This window comes from Arvicola amphibius, chromosome 4 (genome assembly GCF_903992535.2).
Source record: "Arvicola amphibius chromosome 4, mArvAmp1.2, whole genome shotgun sequence".
NCBI classification, from domain to species: domain Eukaryota; kingdom Metazoa; phylum Chordata; class Mammalia; order Rodentia; family Cricetidae; genus Arvicola; species Arvicola amphibius.
Window position 1 is genome coordinate 570167 of NC_052050.1, and position 24590 is coordinate 594756.

General features: G+C 45.9%; 1 protein-coding gene across 1 annotated transcript in view; it reads left to right on the forward strand.

Moving 5' to 3' along the window:
* Positions 1-21651, forward strand: part of Rab40b (RAB40B, member RAS oncogene family) — a 33997-nt gene extending 12346 nt beyond the window's left edge. Inside the window, exons 2-6 of the mRNA XM_038328213.1 lie at positions 15083-15143; positions 18174-18234; positions 18928-19005; positions 19660-19882; positions 20463-21651. Of these exons, the coding sequence (XP_038184141.1) occupies positions 15083-15143; positions 18174-18234; positions 18928-19005; positions 19660-19882; positions 20463-20734 (695 nt within the window). The 3' untranslated portion in view covers positions 20735-21651. The remainder of the gene's footprint in view (positions 1-15082; positions 15144-18173; positions 18235-18927; positions 19006-19659; positions 19883-20462) is intronic.
* The last annotated feature ends 2939 nt before the right edge of the window (positions 21652-24590 follow it).

Sequence of the window (24590 nt, forward strand, 5' to 3'; positions counted from 1 at the left end):
CATTATGGCTTCATCTTGGCTACATCTGAAAAGACCCTTCCCTTTCCGAATAAGGTTACATTCTGGGATTCCAGGGAGATATAAAGTCTAGAGCGACACCATTCAATCTAGCACAGATGGCAGTAACCCCCATTTTAAAGACGATTTTGCTAGGCAGGCCAGGAGCTTGCTGTGTGGCCAAGGATGACCCTGGGTTTTTGTTTGTTTGTTTTTGTTTTTGAGAAAAGTCTCACTGCATAGCCCTGACTGACTTGGAACTCCATGCAGACTAAGGTGACTTCGAATTCTTAGATCTGACCTTCCTTTGCCTCCTGGGTGCCGGGATTAAAGTGTGTGCCACCACACCTGACAACCTTGAACTTTTTTTTTTTTTTTTTTTTTTTTTTGGTTTTTCGAGACCGTATTTTTCTGTGTAATAGTCCTAGCTGTCCTGGAACTCACTCTGTAGACTAGGCTGGCCTCAAACTCACAGAGATCTGCCTGCCTCTGCTCTCTTAAGTGCTGGGATTAAAGGTATGTGCCACCTAGGTAAACAGGTGTGTACTGTTATACTAGTATCCATAGTCCTTGTGTGTTCACCCCAGAAGATGGCTGTGCGGCCTGAAGTACCTGCTGGGACTCTCCCTGGCTCCAGTGCCCAGCTCTGCTTACTGATCAGACCCTTGTGGACACATACAAGGAACTGGAGTAGGGATGGAGCTTACGTCTGGTCTGTCACATGGCCAAGCCCTCAGAGCCTCTCCCTGAGGAGACAAGGCAGTGGAAATGAAGATGCTGGGTATGGGACTCGGGTCCCAACGGGGTACCTAGTTATAAAGGATAATTTTTTCCTGTCTAGAAGGGGCCAGTATGGTGCTAGGGAAGGTGGTGACTCTATGCCCTATGGAAACCCCTCTCCCAAGAGGATGCTTCTTCCTAGGCTTCTCGTGTTTATGTTCGTTCTCTGGACCACACAGCTCTTAGCCCATTAGTGTAGCACGTCTAATAAAAACCTAGAGACAGATATTGGAGTTCAACCTGAAAGTCAGAAAAGCAATACAGCCAGCCACTGGCTCTTGCATCTACCTCAGTCCGAAATGGCGAACCTGCCTCCAGGAATCTCAGAATGAGATTGACTGAGATCTGTCTCCTCCTGTTTTATATTCTTCTCTAGGGCTAGGATTAAAGGTGTGTGTCACCACTGCCTGGTCTGTAAGCCTGACCAGTGTGGCTGTTTTACTCTCTGAACTTCAGGCAAGCTTTATGTATTAAAATACAAATGAACTATCACTACACATAAGAGTCAACAGCTCACACACACCAGCACAACGCTCCTGTGTGCTTGTTGGGAGCCCAGTTTCTTCATACATCCTAGATACCTGCAAGGCAACAGGCCCCCATATGTCCAGTCTCCTGCCCTTTCTAACCCCAGGATATTTGTGAGGTTCGGTGTCTTGACATCATGGCATCCTGGCATCTTCTGGGGTAACGAGGATGGTGGCTCCCTGTTCAGGCTATTCTAACCTGTCTCCTAGAACAGACAGGTGACTTGCTATCCAGAGCCTCCATCACATCCTCTGAGCTAGGTTCTAGTGAGGCCTTTCCCTTCCCACCATACACACGGTGTGTTCTATACAGTGTCCGCTATACCAAAAGTGGACCCCAAGAAGGGCACAGAGATCCTCCTAAGATAAGCAATAACCACAGTGGTGTTCTCTGTGCAGATTTAGAATAGGAGGCTGCTAAAAATAGAACTTGGCTTCCCTTACCACACTTGCCTAGATGAGTGAGTTCACAAGGTAAGCAGTGTGTCCTGGGGAGGAGACAGAAGGCCAAGCTCTTTCTGATATGGTAAAAATCACACATTTAAGATCAGAGTGGACCATCTTAGACTGATTTTGTTCAAGTAGCATTGAGTGTACTCATTATTGTGCAACTGCTTACAGACCATTCGCTTCGCCCCCAAACTGCCTCCATCCCCAGCAACCAATCTGATAGCTCATATTTGATTCGACCTGATATATTACTCAAAAGTCAGGTGCTTGGAAATAAACGTTATACATCACATTTAATCAATATTTGCACCCTAAGTGATCTTTCGTATGAAGGGGCAAATTCCTGTCGACTCACTCCCAGAAATAGAAAGCAGCAGCTGGTGGAGGAGTCAAAATAGATTACTAAATCACTTATTCATCTGAGCGTGCGGAGAATAGCTTGGTGTTTGATTTTTTTTTTTGTGCGTGAGTTTTTTTTTAAGGTTAAAATTACCTTTCTATTAATAACCCTGTTATTCTGACTCAATGAGCATTCTGACAGATTTTGTTTTAGAAGTTTCCTTTATTTTAATCATATTCTTCTTCAGTATTTATTGTATATGTGTGTGCACACGTCATTGTGAGCCATATCACACATGTGGAGGTCAGAGGAATCTTGCAGAAGTCAGTTCTCTCCTTCCACTGATTGTGCCCCAGGGATCAAATGCAGGTGGCAAGCATCCTCACCCACAGAGCCATCCATTGGCCCGACTTGCCTCATAGGCAGAGTTAGCCACACTCAATGAATTTTAATAGTATTTTTTATGCTAACACTGACAGTATCAGTGTTACAATCTCATGGATCAAAATGTAACAACAACAACAAAGAAACACAATAAGACAACAGATGAGGAGCTGATATCAAGAAAACATTGGCCAGAATAAACCAAAATATCTCAGAAACTAAGTTTATGAAAGATTCTTGTGTTGTGTGAACCTAAAATTAGCTGTGTGAATCCTCGACTTCTGTGTCTGTGTGCTTTGTGGCCATATTAGATAATAGGTAGGTAGGTGGATGGATGGATGGACGGATGATGGATGGATGGATGGATGGACGGATGATGGATGATGGACGGATGATGGATGGATGGATGGGTGGGTGGACGGATGATGGATGGATGGACGGATGATGGATGGATGGATGGGTGGGTGGGTGGATGGATGATGGATGGATGAATGGATGGACGGATGATGGATGGGTGGACGGATGATGGATGGATGGACGGATGATGGATGGATGGGTGGGTGGATGAATGGATGGGTGGGTGGGTGGGTGGATGGGTGGACGGATGATGGATGGGTGGGTGAGTGGACGGATGATGGATGGATGAATGGATGGATGGGTGGACGGATGATGGATGGATGGATGGGTGGGTGAGTGGACGGATGATGGATGGATGGGTGGATGAGAGAGAGAGAGAGAGAGAGAGAGAGAGAGAGAGAGAGAGAGAGAGAGAGAGAGGCTGAACAGAGGACTGGTAGCTTTTCCCAGGACCTGACATCCAGACTCTGTGGAGGTGCTGGGGGTGAGCCACAGGCCCTGGTCAGGTGCCAGGATCTAGGCAGGCACAGCACCACAGCAAGGCAAAGGCCTCATCCAAGCATCAGGGATCCTGAAAGAGGCAGGTGTGTCCTAAGCAAAGAGGTTTCGGTCTCCCTCCGTCGGGGACCGGACCTCTGATCCTAGAAGTCCAGCACGCCTGTGTGACTAACTCAGGTAATGGAGGATTGGACACATTAAGGCTGGGTCTTCGCTGCCTCTCCCCTGCATGGGGATGAGCCCCAGGGTAGAGGACTGTGGAATGACAGCTACCATAGGCCGTGGAAGGCCACTGGTCTAGAGCGTGATAGAGCAACAGGAAAGAGCCAGAGAAGACCAAGTTGACCATAGATAGCAGCACCTGAGCAGCCCCCAACTGATGCCCCAGCTTCCCTCCATGGCCTTTTGACTTCCAGTTAGTTGGGGAGTGGCAACAGTTACTGGTTTGGGTTCTCTTTGTGAGAATCTCATTGTAATCAACTCAAAAGAGTTGGGTCTGTAAACCAAGGCTGGGGTCAAATGCAGAGTCCACGCCACTCCAGGTATTCATCCAAAGACAGCTGGATGTTAATTTTTCCTTTTTAAAAAGAAAAATAGGGGGCTGGAGAAATAGCTCAGGGTTAAGAGCACTGACTGTTATTCTTCCTGAGTTCAGTTCCCAGCAACCACATGGTGGCTCACAACCATCTGTAATGAGATCTGGTGCCTTCTTCTGGTCTGTAGGCATACATGTAGATGGAGCACTGTATACATAATAAACAAATAAATAAATCTTTACAAAAAAAAGAAAGAAAAAGAAAAATAGGTTACACAAAGGTTAAAAATCATGCCAGAAGACATTGGTGCTAAAATTGGCTATTATAAACATTAGGTAGGCAACTTCTGTGTTCAAGATAAAAGTTATGAATCATTCCAAATGATTTTGCCTTTTTTCTTTTTTTTTCTTTTTTTGGTTTTTCGAGACAGGGTTTCTCTGCAGCTTTTCTAGAGCCTGTCCTGGAACTAGCTCTTGTAGACCAGGCTGGTCTCGAACTCACAGAGATCCGCCTGCCTCTGCCTCCCGAGTGCTGGGATTAAAGGCGTGCGCCACCACCGCCCGGCTTGATTTTGCCTTTTATAGCACTTCCTAGTCAGGAAAAAGTTAACTGACATTAGCTTTTTTTAATTAGAATGCTTTCAGAGCATTGCAGAGACAGAGATGATGGGTGAGAAGCCATCAGAACACGGGATAGGAGACACCCCAGGATTAGCCTGGAAGAGACACAGCTACACATGGGGTGGCATATTGAGGCCCAAAGGCTGAGTACCCTTATTAGGGGGGACCCAAGGTGCTGAAAAGACATGCTTATACCCACCACAGGCAAGGACCCTTGGTATCCTTACTTCCAGCCTAGAACACTGAGACCCAGGGAAGCTGAAGAAGCTGCTGGTGTCGTGGTGTGTGTACACCTGTGTTTTGATCATTGTGTCCCCAGTGGGTTATGCTTACCGCTTATCTGACTTGAGTGACTCCCCTGTCCAGTAGAAGTGGGGTGAAAGCTCTGTCTCCCCACCCCACATGATAAATTGGATGTGTTCCTTCACCCAAATGTATATGCTGATGTGGGGAGGGGAGGGGATGGAGTGGGGTCTCATTGATGAGTTACAAGAGAGCCCAGAAAGCTCCCTGTCCTCCTGTGCTGAGAGACAGCACAGCTGGGAATCGGGAAGCCAAGCTTCCCAGATCTGAATCTGCTGGTGCTTCTCATACTCCCTCCGCCAGAGTTGTGGGAAATGGGTCTCAGTTGTTTAGAATCAACAGTATTCATGGATGGCATTTTTGTTACGGATGTCTCCAATAGTCTGAGAAAGCACCCCAACTTGCTCTGCCCTAAATCCTCACAGGGCTGCCGAGAGGTGCCAGGGGAAACAGCACCCAGATTGGAGACAGAGTGAACTGTGAGGAAAGGTGACATCACTTACTGCCTTGAAGGAAGTGAAGGCCCCACAGGGACGGAGTGCAGAGGCTGGGAAAGTCACTCACGGTCCCCAGCACGCTGGGGCCAACCCTACGGCTTCCCACCCTTTCAGAACTGGTCACCTGGGAGCAGCCAAACCACTCTAATAATGCAAGTCTGAGTCTAAATAAATTCTTGCTGCTGTGCTAGGTTTTCTTCTAAATTTTTATTTATGTGTATGTGTGTGGATATGCAGAGACCAGAAGAGGGTGGCAGAGGCCGGGTGTGGTGATATACTCCTTTAATATTCAGGAGTCAGACACAGGTGGATCTCTGTGAGTTCGAGGCTAGCCTGGTCTGCAAACTCTAGGCCACACAGAACTACACAGTGTGACCCTGTCTCAAAGCAAGACTAAATAAAATAGCAACAGCAACAGAAACAGAAGAGAGAGTTGGAAATCCTGGAGCCAGAGTTACAACAGACACACTGAACCATCTTCCTGCCCCCTAAATAGGTTTTCTTTTAAATTCTTGCCTATTCACCCTTATGGGGTCCATGGAGGTCAGCGGACTTTATGCAGGGGATCCTCAAGTTATCTTCTGTGCCTTTCCCAGGCTAGGAGCTTCCCCCCATTCCCTCTCTCTTACACCTCTCTCGTTTTTCTCTTCCCCATATTTTCCTCTTTCCTTCCTGTAGGCATTGTACTTTGAACAGTTTTGGTGAACAAAACGGTTAACTCAAAAGTTAGCCAAGATTAACTAAAAAGTTAGCCAAGCAGTGGTGGCGCATGCCTTTATCCCAGCACTTGGGAGGCAGAGGCAGGTGGATCTCTGTGAGTTCGAGGCTAGCCTGATCTACAAGAGTTAGTTCTAGGGCAGGCTCCAAAGCTACAGAGAAACCCTGTCTCAAAAAGTTAAAAAAAATTAAACTAAAAAAAAAGTAGTTTAAGCAGAAAAGATATTCCTACATCATGTATCTCACCAGTTAGAGCAGGTCTTATTTCAAGAGTGTTGGGATTTCCCACAGACGACCCCCATGTTCAAGCCTGCTTCTCAGGTTTGCTGTTTCTTACCTCAGGAGGAAGCTGGCCCAGGACCTCTAAACTAGGTGAATGTTGTCAGCGATCAATACTATGTAGGGCATGTTGTGAGCAGTCCCTCTGTATAGCATTCTCCAGCACTCTTAGGTTGCTGGGTTTCTGCTGTGTCCAACATTGTTTGCAGGATGCCTGGTCCATGCCAGAACAGTCTCAGAAAGGGCCGATTCAATAAAAACCAAGACAGATCTCGGAAACTGGAAATATAGTAGTAACAAAAATGAAGATCTAGCCGGGCGGTGGCGGTGCACGCCTTTAATCCCAGCACTCGGGAGGCAGAGGCAGGCGGATCTCTGTGAGTTCGAGACCAGCCTGGTCTACAGAGCTAGTTCCAGGACAGGCTCCAAAGCCAAAGAGAAACCCTGTCTCGAAAAACAAAACAAAAAAAAATGAAGATCTATCTCAAAGAAAGAATAGAGGATGAAACAGAATTTGAAAAAGACCGAGAACAAGAAAGAAAAGAAAAAGAAGTGAAAAGTAAGAAAAGAAAGTTATGGGACAAGTTCAGTGTTTCGCATCTTATTGACAATGTTCCAGAAGGAAAAAACAGAAATGTAATTCGAGAAAGCTTCTTGATTCAAGCATGACACAAACCACCACTTGGGAGGTAGAGGCAGGAGTGTTGGGAGTTCAAGATTACCCCTGACTACATTTTGAGTTTGAGTCTAGGCAGAGAGAGACATTAGATCCTACCTCAAAATACACACACACACACACACACACAATGACTCAAAAACAGACTGTTTCTGAGGCAGTTAAGAGAATTGGCTGCTTTTCCAGAGGACATGGTTAAATCCCCAGCACTTACATGCATCTGGAAATTCATTTCCAGATAATTTCATGCCCTCTTCTGATCTTTCTTGGGTACTGCATGCATGTGGCACACAGACATAGATGCAGGCAAACCACACATGAAATAAAATAACCAGGATGTTTCTCAGAGTGGAAGCATCTGTGGCCTGAAACTAAACGGGTCAGAGAACAGTCAGTGTGTGTGACAAGCTGCCATCTAAGCGTAAGCATGAAGGTGCCAAGTGCTAGAGGAGAAAACAGCCCTGTCCACTGGCTGAGAGGAAATCTGCTTGTTTGAAGGATGGAGGACCAGCCTGACATCTGCCATCAGCACAAACATACTTCTGAAAGAAAAGTATTCCCTACCTAGTTTAAATCCCTACCGAATTCAAAGATGCGTAAGGACACTCCTAACATCTCCACATTTACCTTCTGTGCATTCTCCTCAAGACAGAACCAAGGAAATCATAAACTCTAGAGGAACCCCATACCAGGGGATGTTCCTGGCCAAGAACAAGCAGGAAGAGTCTGACAGTAGATTTAGATAAACAGGAAGTTGAGTGTGAATGTGTGTGTATGTGTGTAGACACATGCATGCCATGGTATCTAGTTTGAGGATCAGAGAACAACTTTCAGGACTTGCTTTATCCCTTGAACATGGGGTCCATGTGTAATAGGAGACTGTTCACTCATTTCCCAGATTCCCAGACCCGGATAATCACACAGAAACTATATTAGTTACAACCCTGTTTGGCCTATTAGCTTAGGCTTCTTATTAACTAACTCTTACATCTTAAATTAACCTATTTCTATTATTTTGTGTATCATCACAAGGCTGTGACTTACTGGGTAAAGTTCCAGCAAGTCCTTCTCCTTTAGTAGCTACATGGTATCTCCCTGACTCCGCCTACTTTCTCTCTATACCTCTTTCAACCTGGCTATATTCTGCTCTGCCACAGGCTGCAGCAACTTCCTTATTAACCAATGGTAATAAAACACATTCACAACATACAGAGAAGAATCCACATAATCTCTCCTTTTCTGTCTAAATAAAAAGGAAGGTTTTAACATAATTACATATGCAAAACAGTTATCAAACAAGAATTACAGCTATAATATGTAGTCCATTTACATTTGTCAAATTAAGAAAAATACTCCAGAGCCGGGCGGTGGTGGCGCACGCCTTTAATCCCAGCACTCGGGAGGCAGAGGCAGGCGGATCTCTGTGAGTTCGAGACCAGCCTGGTCTACAAGAGCTAGCTCCAGGTCAGGCTCTAAAGCCGCAGAGAAACCCTGTCTCGAAAAACCAAAAAAAAAAAAAAAATACTCCATCATCTATCCTATCTTTGTGAGTCTAAAGTTTTATATCTAATTTATCTTTTATCATAAATAAGGAAAACTATAACTATTTGCCTTCGACTCCATCAAAGACTCCAGAAGGATATAACATTACCTAAGTAAACAGTAGTAAGCAACTTCCAAAACTCTAGAATTGACAGAGACATCTTGCTGCCTGTACAGTCACCCAAAGTTCTTCTGTAATATTGGGGCATCCATCTTCAGCCTGCAGGCCCATAGTATCTGGCAGACTTTTCCATGAAGCAGGAAATTTGAAAGACTGTTTTGTCTCTATTGGCAGTTTGTCAGTCACTTTCTTCTGTGTCCTACCAAATGTCTGGCAGTTTCTTTTATGAAGCAGGAACCCTGAAGGACCATCCTGTCTTTTGGAAAGTTCAGCAGTTACTTTTCTGTGGGTCCTGCATGTCCAGTTCATACAGCATGCCATCAAGAAGTCCAGGAAAGAGCAGTTTCTTGCCCAAATGGCTAGCCTTGTCACACTGAAGGCAAATTCCATAATGAGTTTCTTCAATGCCCATCAACCTCTCTGAAGTAATTGCTGCCAAAAACAGACATGTCTCACTGTTGAGAAGTCTAAGTTCTTAAAATATTTTAAATGCCATATTCTGTAAGTCTTTGAAGTGTTGAAGATTATATGTGTAACTGGAAAATATCTGTGTATATTTAGAAAACCTAATAACATGACTATAGTTTGACTATTATAGATGACTATCTATTAATCTGTATTTCTTTTTTTTTTTTTTTTTTTGGTTTTTTCGAGACAGGGTTTCCCCTTAGTTTCTAGAGCCTGTCCTGGAACTAGCTCTTGTAGACCAGGCTGGCCTCGAACTCACAGAGACCCACCTGCCTCTGCCTCCCAAGTGCTGGGATTAAAGGCGTGCGCCACCACCACCTGGCTAATCTGTATTTCTTAATTATACATTACATTTTTCAATGAGCTACACAAACATAATACCTTAAACAAGAACAGAAATACATATACACAGTGTAACAAAATCAACCTTAAAACATATCAATGGACCAAGATCCATACCAATGCAAAGTATTCATCTCCGTATCATATCCCTCTTATTCTGCAAACTGCAAATTCAGAAGTCAAGAACACAAGCTACTAAAAATTTGGAGAAAAATAGCAAAGAAATGGTTAATAAAGGCTAAAATGTAAGTAGGCATGCTAGCACATGCATAGAGTCACAGGAAGTGAAGGCAGGAGTTGCCATAATTTTGAGGCCGGCCTGGGCTACACACAAAGACTCTGTCTCAAAAAAAATGAACAAAAATCAAAACAATTTTATGAATGTGGTGGGACACATCTATAATCTCAACACTTGGGAGACCAGGAGTTCAAAGCAAGCTAAGGGACATATCAAGTTCAAGGCTAGCCTGGGCTATGAGATCTTATCGCAGGCAAAAAGTTGACAAAATAATTATTGGGGGGAACAAAAAATTTAAATAGGGAATGGGACACAGGTAAGGTAGGATGGCCTGCGATGTTTCTACTGGGTCTCAGAATGACTTGAGACTTGAAACAAGAGACCCATGAGAACAAAAGCCAAATCTTGTTCTCTTTTATGAAGCTTGGAAGGTATGGGGGCTGTAGGTAGACCAGTGAGATGGCTCAGTGGGTAAAGGAAGACTGCCTCCAGCTGGATGCCCTCAGTTCATTTCCAGGATCCACGTGGTGGAAGGAAAGAATGGACTACTGCAAGTTTTTTTCTGACCTTCCACACAGGCTATGGCTCATGTGTGTGACCAGATACATTGTCTCTGACAAATAATGTGATAGAACTTGTAAGTGCTTAAAAACTGCATCCCATATTGTTATATTTGTTACAGTACAGCCTAGTGCCACTTAGTAACAGGGACACATTCTAAAGAATGCATGACTAGCCAATTTTCACTGTGGGAATATCCTACGTGTGACCACACAGAGTGCTACAATGTTGCTAGAAAAAGTAATTTTTTTGTTTGTTGGTTTGTTTGTTTTTCGAGACAAGGTTTCTCAGTAGCTACAGAGCTAATCCAGGCCCGCCTCCAGCTCACAGAGATCCTCCTGCCTCTGCCTCCCGATTGTTGGGATTAAAGGCATGTGCAACCACTACCTCGCTAGGAGAAGTAATCTTACGGGACCTCACCCATATGTGCAGTCGGTCCTTATGGACCAAATGTGATTGTAGTATGACTGAGCCAAAGGATGTTTCAAGGCTGGAATAGCCAGCCTGCCTAGGCATGGGTCAGACTCCTCAAAAACCAAAATGAGCCGGGCGGTGGTGGCGCACGCCTTTAATCCCAGCACTCGGGAGGCAGAGGCAGGCGGATCTCTGTGAGTTCGAGGCCAGCCTGGTCTACAAGAGCTAGTTCCAGGCCAGGCTCTAAAAAAGCTGCAGAGAAACCCTGTCTCGAAAAACCAAAAAAAGAAAAAAGAAAAAAAAAAAAACCAAAATGATATGTCCTCCAGCCTGTGAAGGGTTGGTACTCTGCTTGTCTGGAGACAGACATCCTGAGGTCAGAATTATTATTTCCACATTCAGAATAGATTTCCAAGTGTGTTTATTCATAGATTCGCATAAAGAGTGAAAACCCCTTAGCATTCCAGGGAAAGGAAACATCCTCACAGTTAACCCTATCCCATTCTATCTGTATGTATGTCAGGCTCTGTATGCCTCACTGCTGATCACTGCACAACACCCATGCTTGACAGTCCTGGGAACACTATGGATCTGAAGGTCCAGACACTAGGAATTAGACAAAAACAAGAGACACTGAGAGAAGGTCAAAAGAACGCAAAGGCGGAGAAATGGGGGAGGCGCTGTCAGGGGTGAGACAATCCAGGTTGAGGAATGTCCAAAGTCACAGGCATGCCAGCATCTTTGTGCATTCTCACTAATGGGCTAGGAGGTGCCATGCTTCTGACCCCAACCAAGTTTCTCAAGAAGAGCACCAGAGGCGGGCTGGAGAGATAGCTCAGAGGTTAAGAGCACCGACTGCTCTTGCAGAAGACCTGGGTTCAGTTCCCACATGGCAGCTCACAACTGTCTGTAACTCCAAGATCTGACACCCTCACGCAGTCATACATACAGGTAAAACACAAATGCTCATAAAGTAAGAATAAATTGTTTTTTTTTAAAAAAAAAAAAAAAGCAGCAGAGGCATTCCTCTCTAAGGAGTGGGATTTCATTCTTTCGTGGATTTACCGTCCACTGTCATGATGGACTCTCTCCTATGGACAGAATGTCAGCTTAACAGGAGACAGATGGGGACTCAGAACCTGACTTGGAGACATGGAATGTTAGAGAACTGAGAGGGCAGGAACTGGGACCTGGATAAAGGAGTCAGACCAGAGTGTGAGAGTGTGACCAGAGGAGTCAGAGGGAGTGTGGCACCAGGCTGCGGTAGGGGATCTGTCATTGGCACTGGAGAAATGTTCGGTGGGGTGGAGCAAACTGATAGGTGGGTTCAGAAAGAGTTCCAGCCCCACGGTGCTGTGTGATCACGACTGGTTCAACTACTGTTCTATCCACATAGAGCCAGAGTACAGAGATCTCAACCTCTGAGGCATCTTCTCTCCCTGCAGACCTGGGGAGGAGCCACCTAGTGGAACTCACACATGAACTTCTTCCTGTCTTCCTGTGGCCTGCACTCTGGAGATGGAGTTGCAGCACTTAGCCTGGTACTGGGAACTTGTAGTTGAAATCCAGACCTCTAGATTCCTCCAGGGGACTGCACTGAGCTGGCTGTTCCTTTAGTGTAACACCAAAAGAAGCATGGCCAAGTTGGACACCCAACTCACACAGATCTAGTTTTCAGGCTGGGCACACCTTTAATCCCAACAGAAACAGGTGGATTTCTGTGAGTTTGAGGCCAGCCTGGTCTACAGAATGAGTGCCAGGACAGCCAAAGCTATAGAGAAACCCAGTCTGGAAAAACCCAAACCCAAACAAAACAAAACAACAACAACAAAAACAGTGTCTCACTGGTTGGCAGCTGGTCCCGGGCAGGGAACTACACAGCGGCAGCCTAGAGACAGAGACATAGATAGGCATGCCATGCAGAGTGAGGTTGGATATATTTAGTGGGTTATGGAAGGGAAGAGGGAGGAGAAGGAGAGCAGAGCAGAGCAGAGAGAGAGAGAGGGAGAGAGAGAAGGAGGAAGGGAGATAGAGAGAGGAAGAGAGGGAGAGAAGGAGGAAGGGGGAAAAGGGGTAGAAGTGGGGAGAATGGAGAGAGGCCAGAAGCTGCCTCTTGGGGGAAGAGAAGGAAAAGGAAGAGACTCAGGCTGCAAGCAGGAAGGAAGATCTGCCTGCCTCAGTGGAGGAGGGGGAGTGGGTGTGGCTTGTCTCTTAAAGAGACAGAACAGATCATTCCAAAGTGTCATCCCAATACATGGGAGGTGGGAAGCAAGAGAAAGGTCTTTAGCTACATAGATAGTTTGAGGCCAGCCTAGACTACATGAGACCTGTCTCAAAAACCAAACCAAAACAAAAGTTTGGGGGAATCCAGGATGTAGTCCTTTGGTAAAAAAGTTACCTAGCATTTGTGAGGCCGAGTTCCATCCCAGCAAAGCATGGGAGCACAATACACACACACACACACACACACACACACACACACACACACCTTTGGGGGGCTAGTCAGATGAAACAGCAGGTAAAGGCTCTTGGCACTGGGCATTAGAACCTGAATTCAGCTGGGTGGTGGTGGCCAACGCCTTTCATCCCAGCACTAGAGAGGAAAATGAATAATCTCTGAGTTCAAGGCCAGCCTGGTCTATGGAGTGAGTTCCAGGACAGCTAAGGCTACACAAAGAAACCCTGTTTTGAAAAACAACAGCAGAAGCAACAAACCTGAATCTGATCCCACAAGGTGGAAGGAGAGGATGTCTTCTAAGTACACAAGTGTTATGGCATGCATTCATGTGCCCATGAATGTAATAAAAATTAAAACACAAAACCTGCAGGGCCAGCGAAATGGCTCTGCTCGTAAAGTGTTTGCCCTGAGAGCATGATGACCTGAGTTCAGATCCTACCCTACCCACAGCATCCACAGTAGAACCGAATTCAGAGGCGTGTCTGTAACCCTGGCAATAGGGGTTGTGGAGGAGACAGCTGGTGACCTGAGTTTGACCCTTGAGACTCACACAGGCAGAAGTAGAGAATCAACTCCTAGAAATTGTCTCTAATCTGCATGTATGCCACAATACATACATGTGCCTGTCTGTCTATCTCCATCTCTCTGTCTTTGTCTCTCCACACACACACACACACACACACACACACACACACACACACACACACACAAAGTAATAAAATAACTGCAACAATAACTATAAGTAATTTTTCGAGACAGGGTCTTACTATGTATCCCTGCCTGCCTGGAACTCGCTATATAGACCAGGCTGGCCTGGCCTGGAACTTACTGAGAGAGATCCATCTGCCTTTGCCTCCTGAGAGCTGGAATTAAAGCCATGTACCACCACGCCTGGCCAAATTAAATACATTTAAAAATATAAAGTGGGGGCTGAAGGAATGGTTCAAGGACTTTGTTGCTCTTATGAAGAACCTAGGTTTAGTTCCTAGCACCCACATGCCAGCTCTCAGTTGTCTGTAACTCTAGATCATGTGCTTGCGTGTACATGGGCACACTCATGCATGCACACATGCATACACATAATTAAAAATAAAATCTTAAAATAAGGTGGAGAAACTGACCTGAGGTTAACCTCTGACCTTCACACATGCTGGACACACATGTATTCACATCCTCATGCACATGTGCACAAGTGTGGACATATACACACATCAATACATGCACATACACATGAGCTTGAGAAGAGAGGAAAGTTCAGAAAACTGCCCATAGGGTATAGTCTAGAGGTCACCTGACCTGAGGCTGCTCCCCAAGCCTACCTTCCTGTGTACACACAGATGCAGAGTTGGCATCTTCCTCTCTGCTCCCAGACTGTATTTCCTTCCTGTTCCTAATGTAATACCTGGGGGGACCCACTCCTCCTGCCAGGCTTACCGTTTTAACTCTGTTCCCTCGGAGACAGCTGAGATTAGCTTTCGTGTGCAGGGCAGGATGGTCAGAGCAAAGGGCAGAGGTAAGAAAGGGTGGGTGATGAGCCCCCAGCTGGCTACGGCACTGCGGCAAACCCACCACCCACCAGGCTGCGCATAGCTCTGTGGAGATTCATAGCCGTTCTTGGAAGGTCCAAGTGGGCATTACGGGGTCACCCAGCCCTCCTGGCTCAGTGCCAATCCTCAAGACAGCACTGGGGGATGACCAAAGTCCAACATGCAGTTGGGAAGTACCCAGGCACTGAGCCGACGGCCGCCAACATGGATGCCAGAGTGTTTGAATCTGAGTGGCTGTCCACCGGGAGGCCAGTCTGGGGTCCAGGGAATGCTCAGAGATCTCAACCTGCCTGTGAACTTGAAGCTGTATGACAAGAAACCCTTTTCTCTCTTGGTGCAAGGGTTCCACATACATGATAGTTCTGTTGTGGGTGATGGCTGAGGAAACACATCTGTCCCCAAACCTAATATGTCCTCGACTCTTTTCCAGGAATTGATCACAAGACGACCACCATCCTGCTGGATGGCCGAAGGGTGAAACTACAGCTTTGGTGAGTTGGGGGCTGTGCCAGTCGGGTGCCAGTCGGGATGCTCAGCCCTGGAACCAGGCCCTTTAGTCCTAGCTGGAGCTGATGCTGGCCCGGCTGTCTGAGTCCATTATTTAAGGGGATGGGCACCTAGGATGTGTCTGAGAAAGAGCGCTTGTTTGTAGAAGACACCTGGTTGTCACCTGCTTCCTCTTTCACTTCACCGGGTGCTGTCAAAGACGGAAGTAGAGTGGCCAGGACAGCCCGGTTCCCCCAGCCCTTAGAGTGGCCAGGACAGCCCGGTCCTCCCAGCCCCAGTTCTGAGTGTACAGGAAGTAGAGTGGCCAGGACAGCCCAGTTCCCCCAGCCCAGTTCTGAGTGTACAGGAAGTAGAGTGACCAGGACAGCCCGGTCCTCCCAGCCCCCATTCTGAGTGTACAGAACACAGAGATGGAAATAGAGTGGCCAGGACATCCCGGTTCTCCCGGCCTCAGTTCTGAGTGTACAGAACAGAGCTCAGGGTGTCCTGGTTCCAAGGCTAGGGGCCTTGTTGATCACCTGGGCTACAGCTCCCTCTACTCTGGTCTTCCCGGCAGGCACCACACCAGTCTTGAGTTCAGCTAAACAGCGCCTGTCCTCCTCATTCTCTAGGACCTAAACCTGGGAACTTGGGGCTCATTCTCCCTCCTGAGCTCCCTTGACCTTTGGGTGTTGCTGGAAGGCCAAATTGTAGTTGTTTTTTTTTTTACTCTTTGAGCTCTTTACTCTTTTGGGGGTTCCACCACCCAGCCCCCAAATAAATCACACAAAGTCTTATTCTTTCTTATAAAAGACCAGTCTTGACTTATTTCTAGCCAGTTTTTCTTACATTATCCTGTCTATCTTTTGTCTCTAGGCTTTTATCTTTCTCATTTCTGCGTACCTTTCTTTACTTCTTTCTCCCTGGCTTGCTGTGTAGCTGGGTGGCTGACCCGTGATGTCTTCCTTTCCAGATTTCTTCTCCTATTTATTCTCTCTGCCTTCCACCCTGCCTATCTTTCCTGCCTTTCCTGGTCATTCAGCGCTTTATTAGACCATCAGGTGTTTTAGACAGGCAAAGAATCACAGCTTCACAGAGTTAAACAAATGCAGCATAAACAAAAGCAATACACCTTAAAATAATCTTAACATTGTTAAAGACAAATGTTCCAGAGTATTAAACAAATGTAACACACCTTAAAATAATACTCGACAACATTTGGGAAGATACATCTGAGGTTGCACCTTTAGTCCCCTGGCTCTGTCTCAAGATGCTGAGTTTAACCAGGCGATGGTGGCACATACCTTTAATCCCAGCACTCGGGAAACAGAGACAAGGGCATCTCTGTGAGTTTGAGGTCAGCCTGGTCTACAGAGCAAGTGCCATGACAGGCTCCAAAGCTACACAAAGAAACCCTGTCTCAAAAAAATGAAGAAAAAAAAAAGACACCGAGTCTATAGCAGTGTGCATGGCCTAACCCACTCTGGGAACATCCTTCCTTCTTCCTGTAGTTTCTTGGCATCCTGGCCTGGCCTGAGAATCGCACTCCTGGTGTGTGTCATCATCTGCGAAGGATCTGCTTATGGAGCAACCTGATATCAAAGAAGGATCTATCTTGCGTAATCATCGAAAAAATTTATCCCGTGCTAGAGATGGAACCCAGTGCCTTGCTTGCGTGAGGGAAATATACTGCCACCAAGCTATATCTCTAACCTTAAAAGAACTTTTAAAATTTAAGCCAGGTTTACTTAAACTTCTGAGGATGTTATGGGCCCAGCACTCTTCCACAGTGCCACTCTGCTGCCTCTGGAAATAAAGTTAAAACCCCCTGCTAGGTTTCTAGTCTGACTTTTTGTTTTGTTGAGATAGGGTCTCACTATGTAGCTCCAGGTGGTGGAACTTGCTGTATAAACCAGGCTGGTCTTGAACTTTTAGCGATCTGCCTGTCTCTGCCTCTAGAGTATAGGGATTGAAGGCGTGTGTCCCCAAGCCTGGTTCTAGTTTGACTTTTAAAGTACATATTAGGGACCGTAGAGAGATGTCAGTATTAAGAGCACTTGCTGCTCATCCAGAGGACCTGGGTTTGGTCTCTAGCACTACCTGTGGCTCAAGGTTATCAAGTAACTCCAGGTCCAGAGACTCTGACACCTTCTTCTGGTCTCTGAGGCATTCATCCAGTGTACAAAATCTCACACAGACACAGGTAGGCTTTAATAAAAACAAACAAATTTCTTTTGTAAAAACATATTAAAGACAGGCTTGGTAGCACATATCTCATCACTGGGAGCAGAAAGCAAGAGGATCATTTCAAGTCTGGGTCAAGCCTGGGTTACATAAAGAAACCCTGTCCCAGAACAACCAGTCAGGTGTGGTGGTGTCCACTTTTTAAACCTCGGTGCTCAGGGGACTGAGGCTACAGAGTAATACCCTTTCTCAAAAAACAACTTAGGGAGCTGTGTGGTGGTGGTGCACACCTTTAATCCCAGCACTCGGAGGCAGTGGCAGGCAGATCTCTGTGAGTTCGAGGCAAGCCTGGTCTACAAGAGCTAGTTCCAGGACAGGCTCCAAAGCTACAGAAAAACCATGTCTCAAACACCAAAAAAAGAAAAGATAGGGGCCTTCAAGATAGGTCAGTGGGTAATGGTGCTGGCCCCCAAGACTGATGAGCTGAGTTTGATCTTCAGTATTGAGGAACAGGCTCCCACAAATTGTCCTCAACCTTCACACATATACCATGGCTTGTGCATGAGCTTGTGCTCAGACACAGACACAAACTCCCGAATACACACACACACAGACACACACACACACACACACACACACACACACACACACACACACACCATAGAGAATGTAGTGCCAAGATCTCTCCAGAAAATTCAAGATGGCTTTGTGGTGGCTTTGCCTTGGATTGGCAGGTCATGGCCACCAGCACAAAGACTGTAAAAGGTACTCGCTGTGGCTCCAAAGTTTAAGAAGGTGGTTATCAAGAAGAAACACCAGTTCCTCCTAACAGTCTCCAACGTCTTTTCCAGGGACACCTCAGGGCAGGGGAGATTTTGTACCATATTCCGCTCGTACTCCAGAGGCGCACAGGTAAACTGCATTTGGGGACTGGAGAGCAAATTGATTTTGAAAAATAGCGTTTACAGATTCTTACTCAGCCACTTCCTTTATGGCTGAACTAGAAGATAAGTTAAGCCTATATATAAATTATGCAGGTCATGTGCTATAATCTGGTGGCTTAGGTTTCTTCAGCATCCCAGATGCCGTGGGTAGGCATGCATTCTCATGAGGGCCTGCATGTGTGTGTACATGCATGTGAAGATCTGTATTTGAGCTTTTTATCTATGAATAAGCATGTCATGTGTCCATTTTGCATTTGCATTAGGTGGCAATGTCCCCATATCCTATGCCCCAGACAAGCTTATGGATATGCATTTCAGCCTCTCGGTCATTTTATTTAGGCATCTATCAATGTGTCTATCATGGGAAATAATATCATCTATCATGGGAAATAATAACTCCTAAAAGGAATAAATGAAATTTACATGCTTTTGTCAAAGTATGTAAAATGATTAGTTAGGGACCAGGCAAAGGGGTGTATAACTTTAATTCCAACACTTGGGAGACAGAGGCAGGTGGATCTCAGTGAGTTCCAGGCCAGCCTCATCTATACAATAAGATACTGTCTTGATTTTTAAAAATAAATTTTGTCTGTGCAAGTCTCTGGACCAAGCTTGCCTCTTGTGTTCTTCTGTGTGCTGATCTTTGTGGCTTTGCTCCCAGGGTGTGATCCTGGTCTATGACATTGCCAACCGGTGGTCCTTCGATGGCATCAACCGATGGATTAAGGAGATTGATGAGGTATGATATGAGACATTGGCCAGGGATCGGCCCATATGGCTGTTGGCCAGAGGCTCAACAACAGGGAGAATGCTTTACCTTACAGCTGGGCCCAACAGTGAGGCCCAGGGACCCTAAGGTTCGGGAAGCTGGGCTCTGCTGTGCTCGACTCAGGCATTCAGATTCCCGGCTGGAGGGCAGGGTGAGTGGGCAGTGATGGAGCTGCTGCTTGTCCAGCTGCCAGCTGAGACCTGGTGCATGAGCACCAAGCTTGCTGATGCTGACTTTGTGGCTTTCCTAATAAAAGGCCACAGGTCGAGTGTTTTAAAACAACATTAATTTCCTCCAAGTCCTGGGGGACAGAAATTGGTAGGGCCATGTTCTTCCAAAAGCTCCAGGACAAGACTCTTCCTGCCTATCCCAACTTCTGATGGTTGCAGCTACCCTTGGCAGTCATTCTGCTTTGTCACATGGCATTTCCCTGTGCCCCCTCTGTGTCCTCTCCGCTGCCATCAGAACAGTTCCCTTACCCCTGCAATTCAGTAAGACTTCACCTTCAGTTATTACGTACACAAAGACCGTATTTGCAATAGGGTACCACTGAGGTTCTGGGTGGACATGAACTTGTAGGGGTACACCACTCAACCTGTTTTCCTTGCCTTTCTCATGCTCTAGCATGCCCCTGGGGTTCCTAAAATCTTGGTGGGAAACCGGCTGCACCTGGCATTCAAGCGGCAGGTGCCCACAGAACAGGCCCAGGCCTACGCTGAGCGCCTGGGTGTGACCTTCTTTGAGGTTAGCCCTCTGTGCAACTTCAACATTACAGAGTCCTTCACGGAGCTGGCCAGGATCGTGCTGCTGCGGCATGGGATGGACCGCCTCTGGAGGCCGAGCAAGGGTATGCTAGGGGGGCCAGTCCAAGTCTCCTTTAGCCCATCAGATGGGAGGTGGTTCTATAGCCCCCTGCACAACTGTCTGCCCCCAAGGACTTCTCTCAAGGCTTCTGTGCCCATTCTCGAAAAATCCAATCATTTAGTGGCTCTGAGATGACTGAGTGGGGAAAGGTATCTGCTGCCAAGCTACTAACCTGAGTTTGATCCCTGGATTCTCCATGGAGGGCCTTTGACCTCCGTGTGTAGGGCATGTCGTGCACACACAGGTGCATACACACAAGTGCATACACACACAATTAGTTAATTAGACAAACAAATACATAAATAAAATGTTCACTTTTTTTAAAGCAAATGTATTTGAAAGGAGTAATTGCGGCTTTGGAAGAAAGCTTATGGGAAGATTTTTTTTTGTGGTCTGTACATGGGCAAAGGTGGAGGCAGAACAGGGTTTGCTACATTCATCAGTGACACAGCCTCTTGTTTGAGGTTCCCAGTTCCTGGAGGGAGGCAATCAGATTTGGGGCTTCCCCTTGTAAACATCCCTCATTATGGAAAACATAAGTGGTTCTCTTTTCTTTTATCAAGTGCTGAGTTTGCAAGACCTCTGCTGCCGTGCTGTGGTGTCCTGCACACCTGTGCACCTGGTAGACAAGCTCCCGCTCCCTGTTGCCTTAAGAAGCCACCTTAAGTCATTCTCTATGGCCAATGGCCTGAACACCAGGATGATGCATGGCCGTTCCTACTCCCTAACTGCCAGCTCCAGCCACAAGAGGAGCAGCTTCTGCAAAGCCAGGACCAGCCGCCCACCCCAGAGCCCACCCAGAAACTGTACCAGGAATGGCTGCAAAATCTCTTAGAGCCTGGAACTGGGGGCGGAGGCCTGTCATCCAGCATCTCAAGAGTCTGAGGCAGGAGGATCACAAGCTCAAGGCCCACCTGGGCTACAGAATGAGTTCAAGGCCAGCCTGAGCAACTAATGAGACCCTGCCTAAAAATTACAAAGTGAAGAGAGCTGGCTCTCTAGGAGAGTCTGGAGGACAGAGACCATTCTAGTCTCAAGAGACAGAGTCTCCATCTCTCCCGGTAACAATGCTGCTTTCGTGTGGAATGCCTATGCCACCGGTGTGGTATGAATGCCCAGTGTGCTGTGACTGACACTTGTGTGTGGATGTGCATGAAGCTCTTGTTCTGGACTTGTGTGTGCAAAGGGAACATTTAGTATTCTGCTCTACTGTTGAAACTATGGATGTTTTCTTTATCATGACTGCTGTGCAACTTTTTCTGTCACCGCTTCTGAATGGCTGATAAAATGTGTGTAGTGAATACATAGTCAAGGAAATCTCAGAGACAATGATAATCAGATAGGCCAGCATCGCTGGTATTACAAGAGGGGCTTTTTGTAAACCTTTTAATGTCAACGGTCAATTTATAAAAATGCTGCAGCTGTACACAGAGATTGTGTACCACAGATCTGTCCCATTTGGGTAGGACATGGATTTGATAAAGTTTTTGCTATGTCATTTACTACATTTTGGGATTAATAAGTAATCTATATTCATATTTTTCTGTAAACCTACTTTTTTTGTACAAAGTGTTCTACAAGTTACGAAGCTACGGGAAGAAAATGCCAAAGATATCTCCAATTACGTTGAACATAACCAGCATTGTTTCAACTGATTGCAAGGAGAAAGGTGTTTCAGTAAATAATGAAGTAGAAACTGTATTATTTAAGGGAATATTTCTCAATAAAGTGGATATTGTTCCTCTCTTTGAAGATTTGTGATATCTCTTTCTAGATCTAGGTCGTGGCAGCTCATTTCTCCACTTGACTCCTTGCTTGGTGTGGCCATAGAGGATAGTTTTGGTTCACGATGCTTACCACAAAGGTTAGATTTTGACCTTTGTAACCTTTGGGAAAGATTTCTTTCCCAGGTAAGAAATACAAGCTGGGCAGTGGTGACTCACACCTTTAATACCAGCATTTGGGGAGGCAGAGGCAGGTGGAGCTCTGTAGAGAGTGAGTTCCAGGACAGCCAGAGGTACACAGAGAAACCCTGTCTCTGAAAAAACCAAAAAACAAGAAAAGAAAAGAAAAGAAAAGAAAGAGAAAAAATGCAGAGAAAGGAAGCAGTGCTGGGTGCGGGGGCTAATGGCTGCTGCCCCGTTTCTTGGGATGTTGAAGCAATTTTGCTGTGATATTTAGACCAACCTGGAACTACACAGTGATTTCCAAGGTTAGAGAGTGAGACCTTGTCTCCACAAAATAAAGTGACGACAGGATCCGTGTGTCTCCTGGCAAATGTCAGAGGTTTATTGTCCCTTATTGGGAGCAGAGAGCTGTGGCCAGGCATTTCCCTACAGATGAAACCTTTGTCACTCTCTTGGCCAAAAACCCTACTGATTCTACAAAGGCTCAAGTCTAGGTCTCTTTTCTGGTCCTGCTACTTGAGAAGCAGGGCACAAGAAGGGATTAAATAACAGAAAAAGTGAACTAAGATAAAGCTCGGATATTCTATGTTTTCTGCTAGTGCTTTACAGATTTAACCATTTACAGGACTCCAGAGACATAAAAATGATGTCCTTAGAGAAGATGGAGCACAGCTGTGTGGTCCACTGAAGACCTGAAGCTAACGGGTGGGGCTGAGGTGAACATTTATCCACAGAGAGTCTGCAGGTGAGTGTGCACAGCAGTGAAACATCCAAGAGCAAGGCCTCCTTGACAGTAGCCAACCCGTGAGGACATCCTGCCAGGGCCTTCACAACCTCCTGTTTGCTGGGCCACTGATGGAGAGAGTATCCAGGCCATGGGCAGCCATGACTTAGCAGCTCTTTCTCAGGTTCGTAACCAGGGAGATGAAAGTGCAGGTCACATGAAGAAAGTTCTTACGTGTCTTTCCCTCCCCTCTTCAGTGCTGCTGGGATGGATGGTGGGCTGTGCAGGAAAGAACCCTGGCCAAGCCAGCCACGCCACACAGGTTCTTATGCCTCAGCTTAGGGAATACATCACATGCACACACCACCATGTCCAGACCTGTTTTTTTTGGTTTTTTTTGTTTGTTTGTTTTTTTGTTTTTGTAAACTCCTGGGACCTGGAGCCTTTTGGAAGCCTGATATCTATGGAACATACAGGCTGCCCAGAGGTTTTTGCCTTTCTTCCCCAGGACCTTTGAGAGTAAACACAGCCCTCCTGTACTTTGATTTTGAACCTCTGCCTTCTAGGACTGTTGTAGAATAGATACATTTTTCACACCAAGTCTGTCACAGTTTATTATGGGGACTTGAAAAAGCGATAGAGCCAGCAAGTGCTACAGCAAATTTCTGTAGAATGAAAGTTATCAAATGGAACATATTAAGTAAAAGTATTGCCGGGCGGTGGTGGCGCACGCCTTTAATCCCAGCACTCGGGAGGCAGAGGCAGGCGGATCTCTGTGAGTTCGAGACCAGCCTGGTCTACAAGAGCTAGTTCCAGGACAGGCTCCAAAGCCACAGAGAAACCCTGTCTCGAAAAACCAAAAAAAAAAAAAAAAAAAAAAAAAAAAAAAAAAAAGTATTTATGCTGGGGCTGAGAGATGGCTCAGTGGTTGACAGCACTGGCTAGTCTTCCAGAGGTCCTGAGTTCAATTCCCAGCCATCTGTAATGAGATCTGGTGCCCTTTTCTGGCCTGCAGACATACATTCAGACAAAACACTGTATACATAATCAATAAATAAATCTTTTTTTTAAAAAAAAAGTGTTCATGCTTTGGTGGTGAATACACAGAAAGTATAGCTGAAAAGCAGGTTAAACCCCAGTGAGCCTTTGTCATTTTCCCTGTGGCATTCACTGGAAAGTCTGAGCATGGGTTCATTAATCCCAGGTGTGTGAGCTTCTCTTCAAACTCTGAGATGCAAAACATATCACACACGATTATGTCTTCAGTTGCCCTGTGAAAATGGCTGTATTGCAGAGATTTTCCTACCCAGAAAGCTTTCTGGTTTGTTTTTTTTTTTTTTTTTTTTTTTTTTTTTTACCTGGTACTATTTAGGCAACTGGGCTAGAGATTGCCAGGACTTATGAGTACCTCCTGCTCTTACAGAGGACCTGAATTTGGTCCCCAGCATCCACATCTGGTGACTTATAACCACCTGTAACTCCAGCTCTAGGGGAATTTTAACATCCTCTTCTGGCCTCTGAGGGTACCCTCACCCATATAGCATACACTCACAAACACACACACACACACTTTAAAAAAAATTAATATTTAAAATTTATGTAGACAGGGGCTGGAGAGATGGCTCACTGGTTAGGAGCATTGCCTGCTCTTCCAAAGGTCCTGATTTCAATTCCCAGCAACCACATTGTGGCTCACAACCATCTGTAATGAGGTCTGGTGCCCTCTTCTGGCCTGCAGACATACACACAAACAGAATATTGTATGCATAATAAATAAATAAATAAATAAATAAATAAATAAATAAAATTTATGTAGACAAAATATGTGCGTTATAGATGTCACGGTGTTTGTTTTTGCAAAAAAATTGGAGATCCCAGACTCACTTTGCTGAGAAAAAAAGCTTCATCAAATTAAATATGGGTTTCATAAGGAAAATCAAAGATGCTTGTTAGTGAGGTAACTGAAATCAAGCTGTAAGGTGGGCGGGGGCTGGGGGGGGCTCACAAGCTCTCCCTGTGAGACTCACTTCTTTTCCAGGTTGTTGGATGGGGCAGAGAGG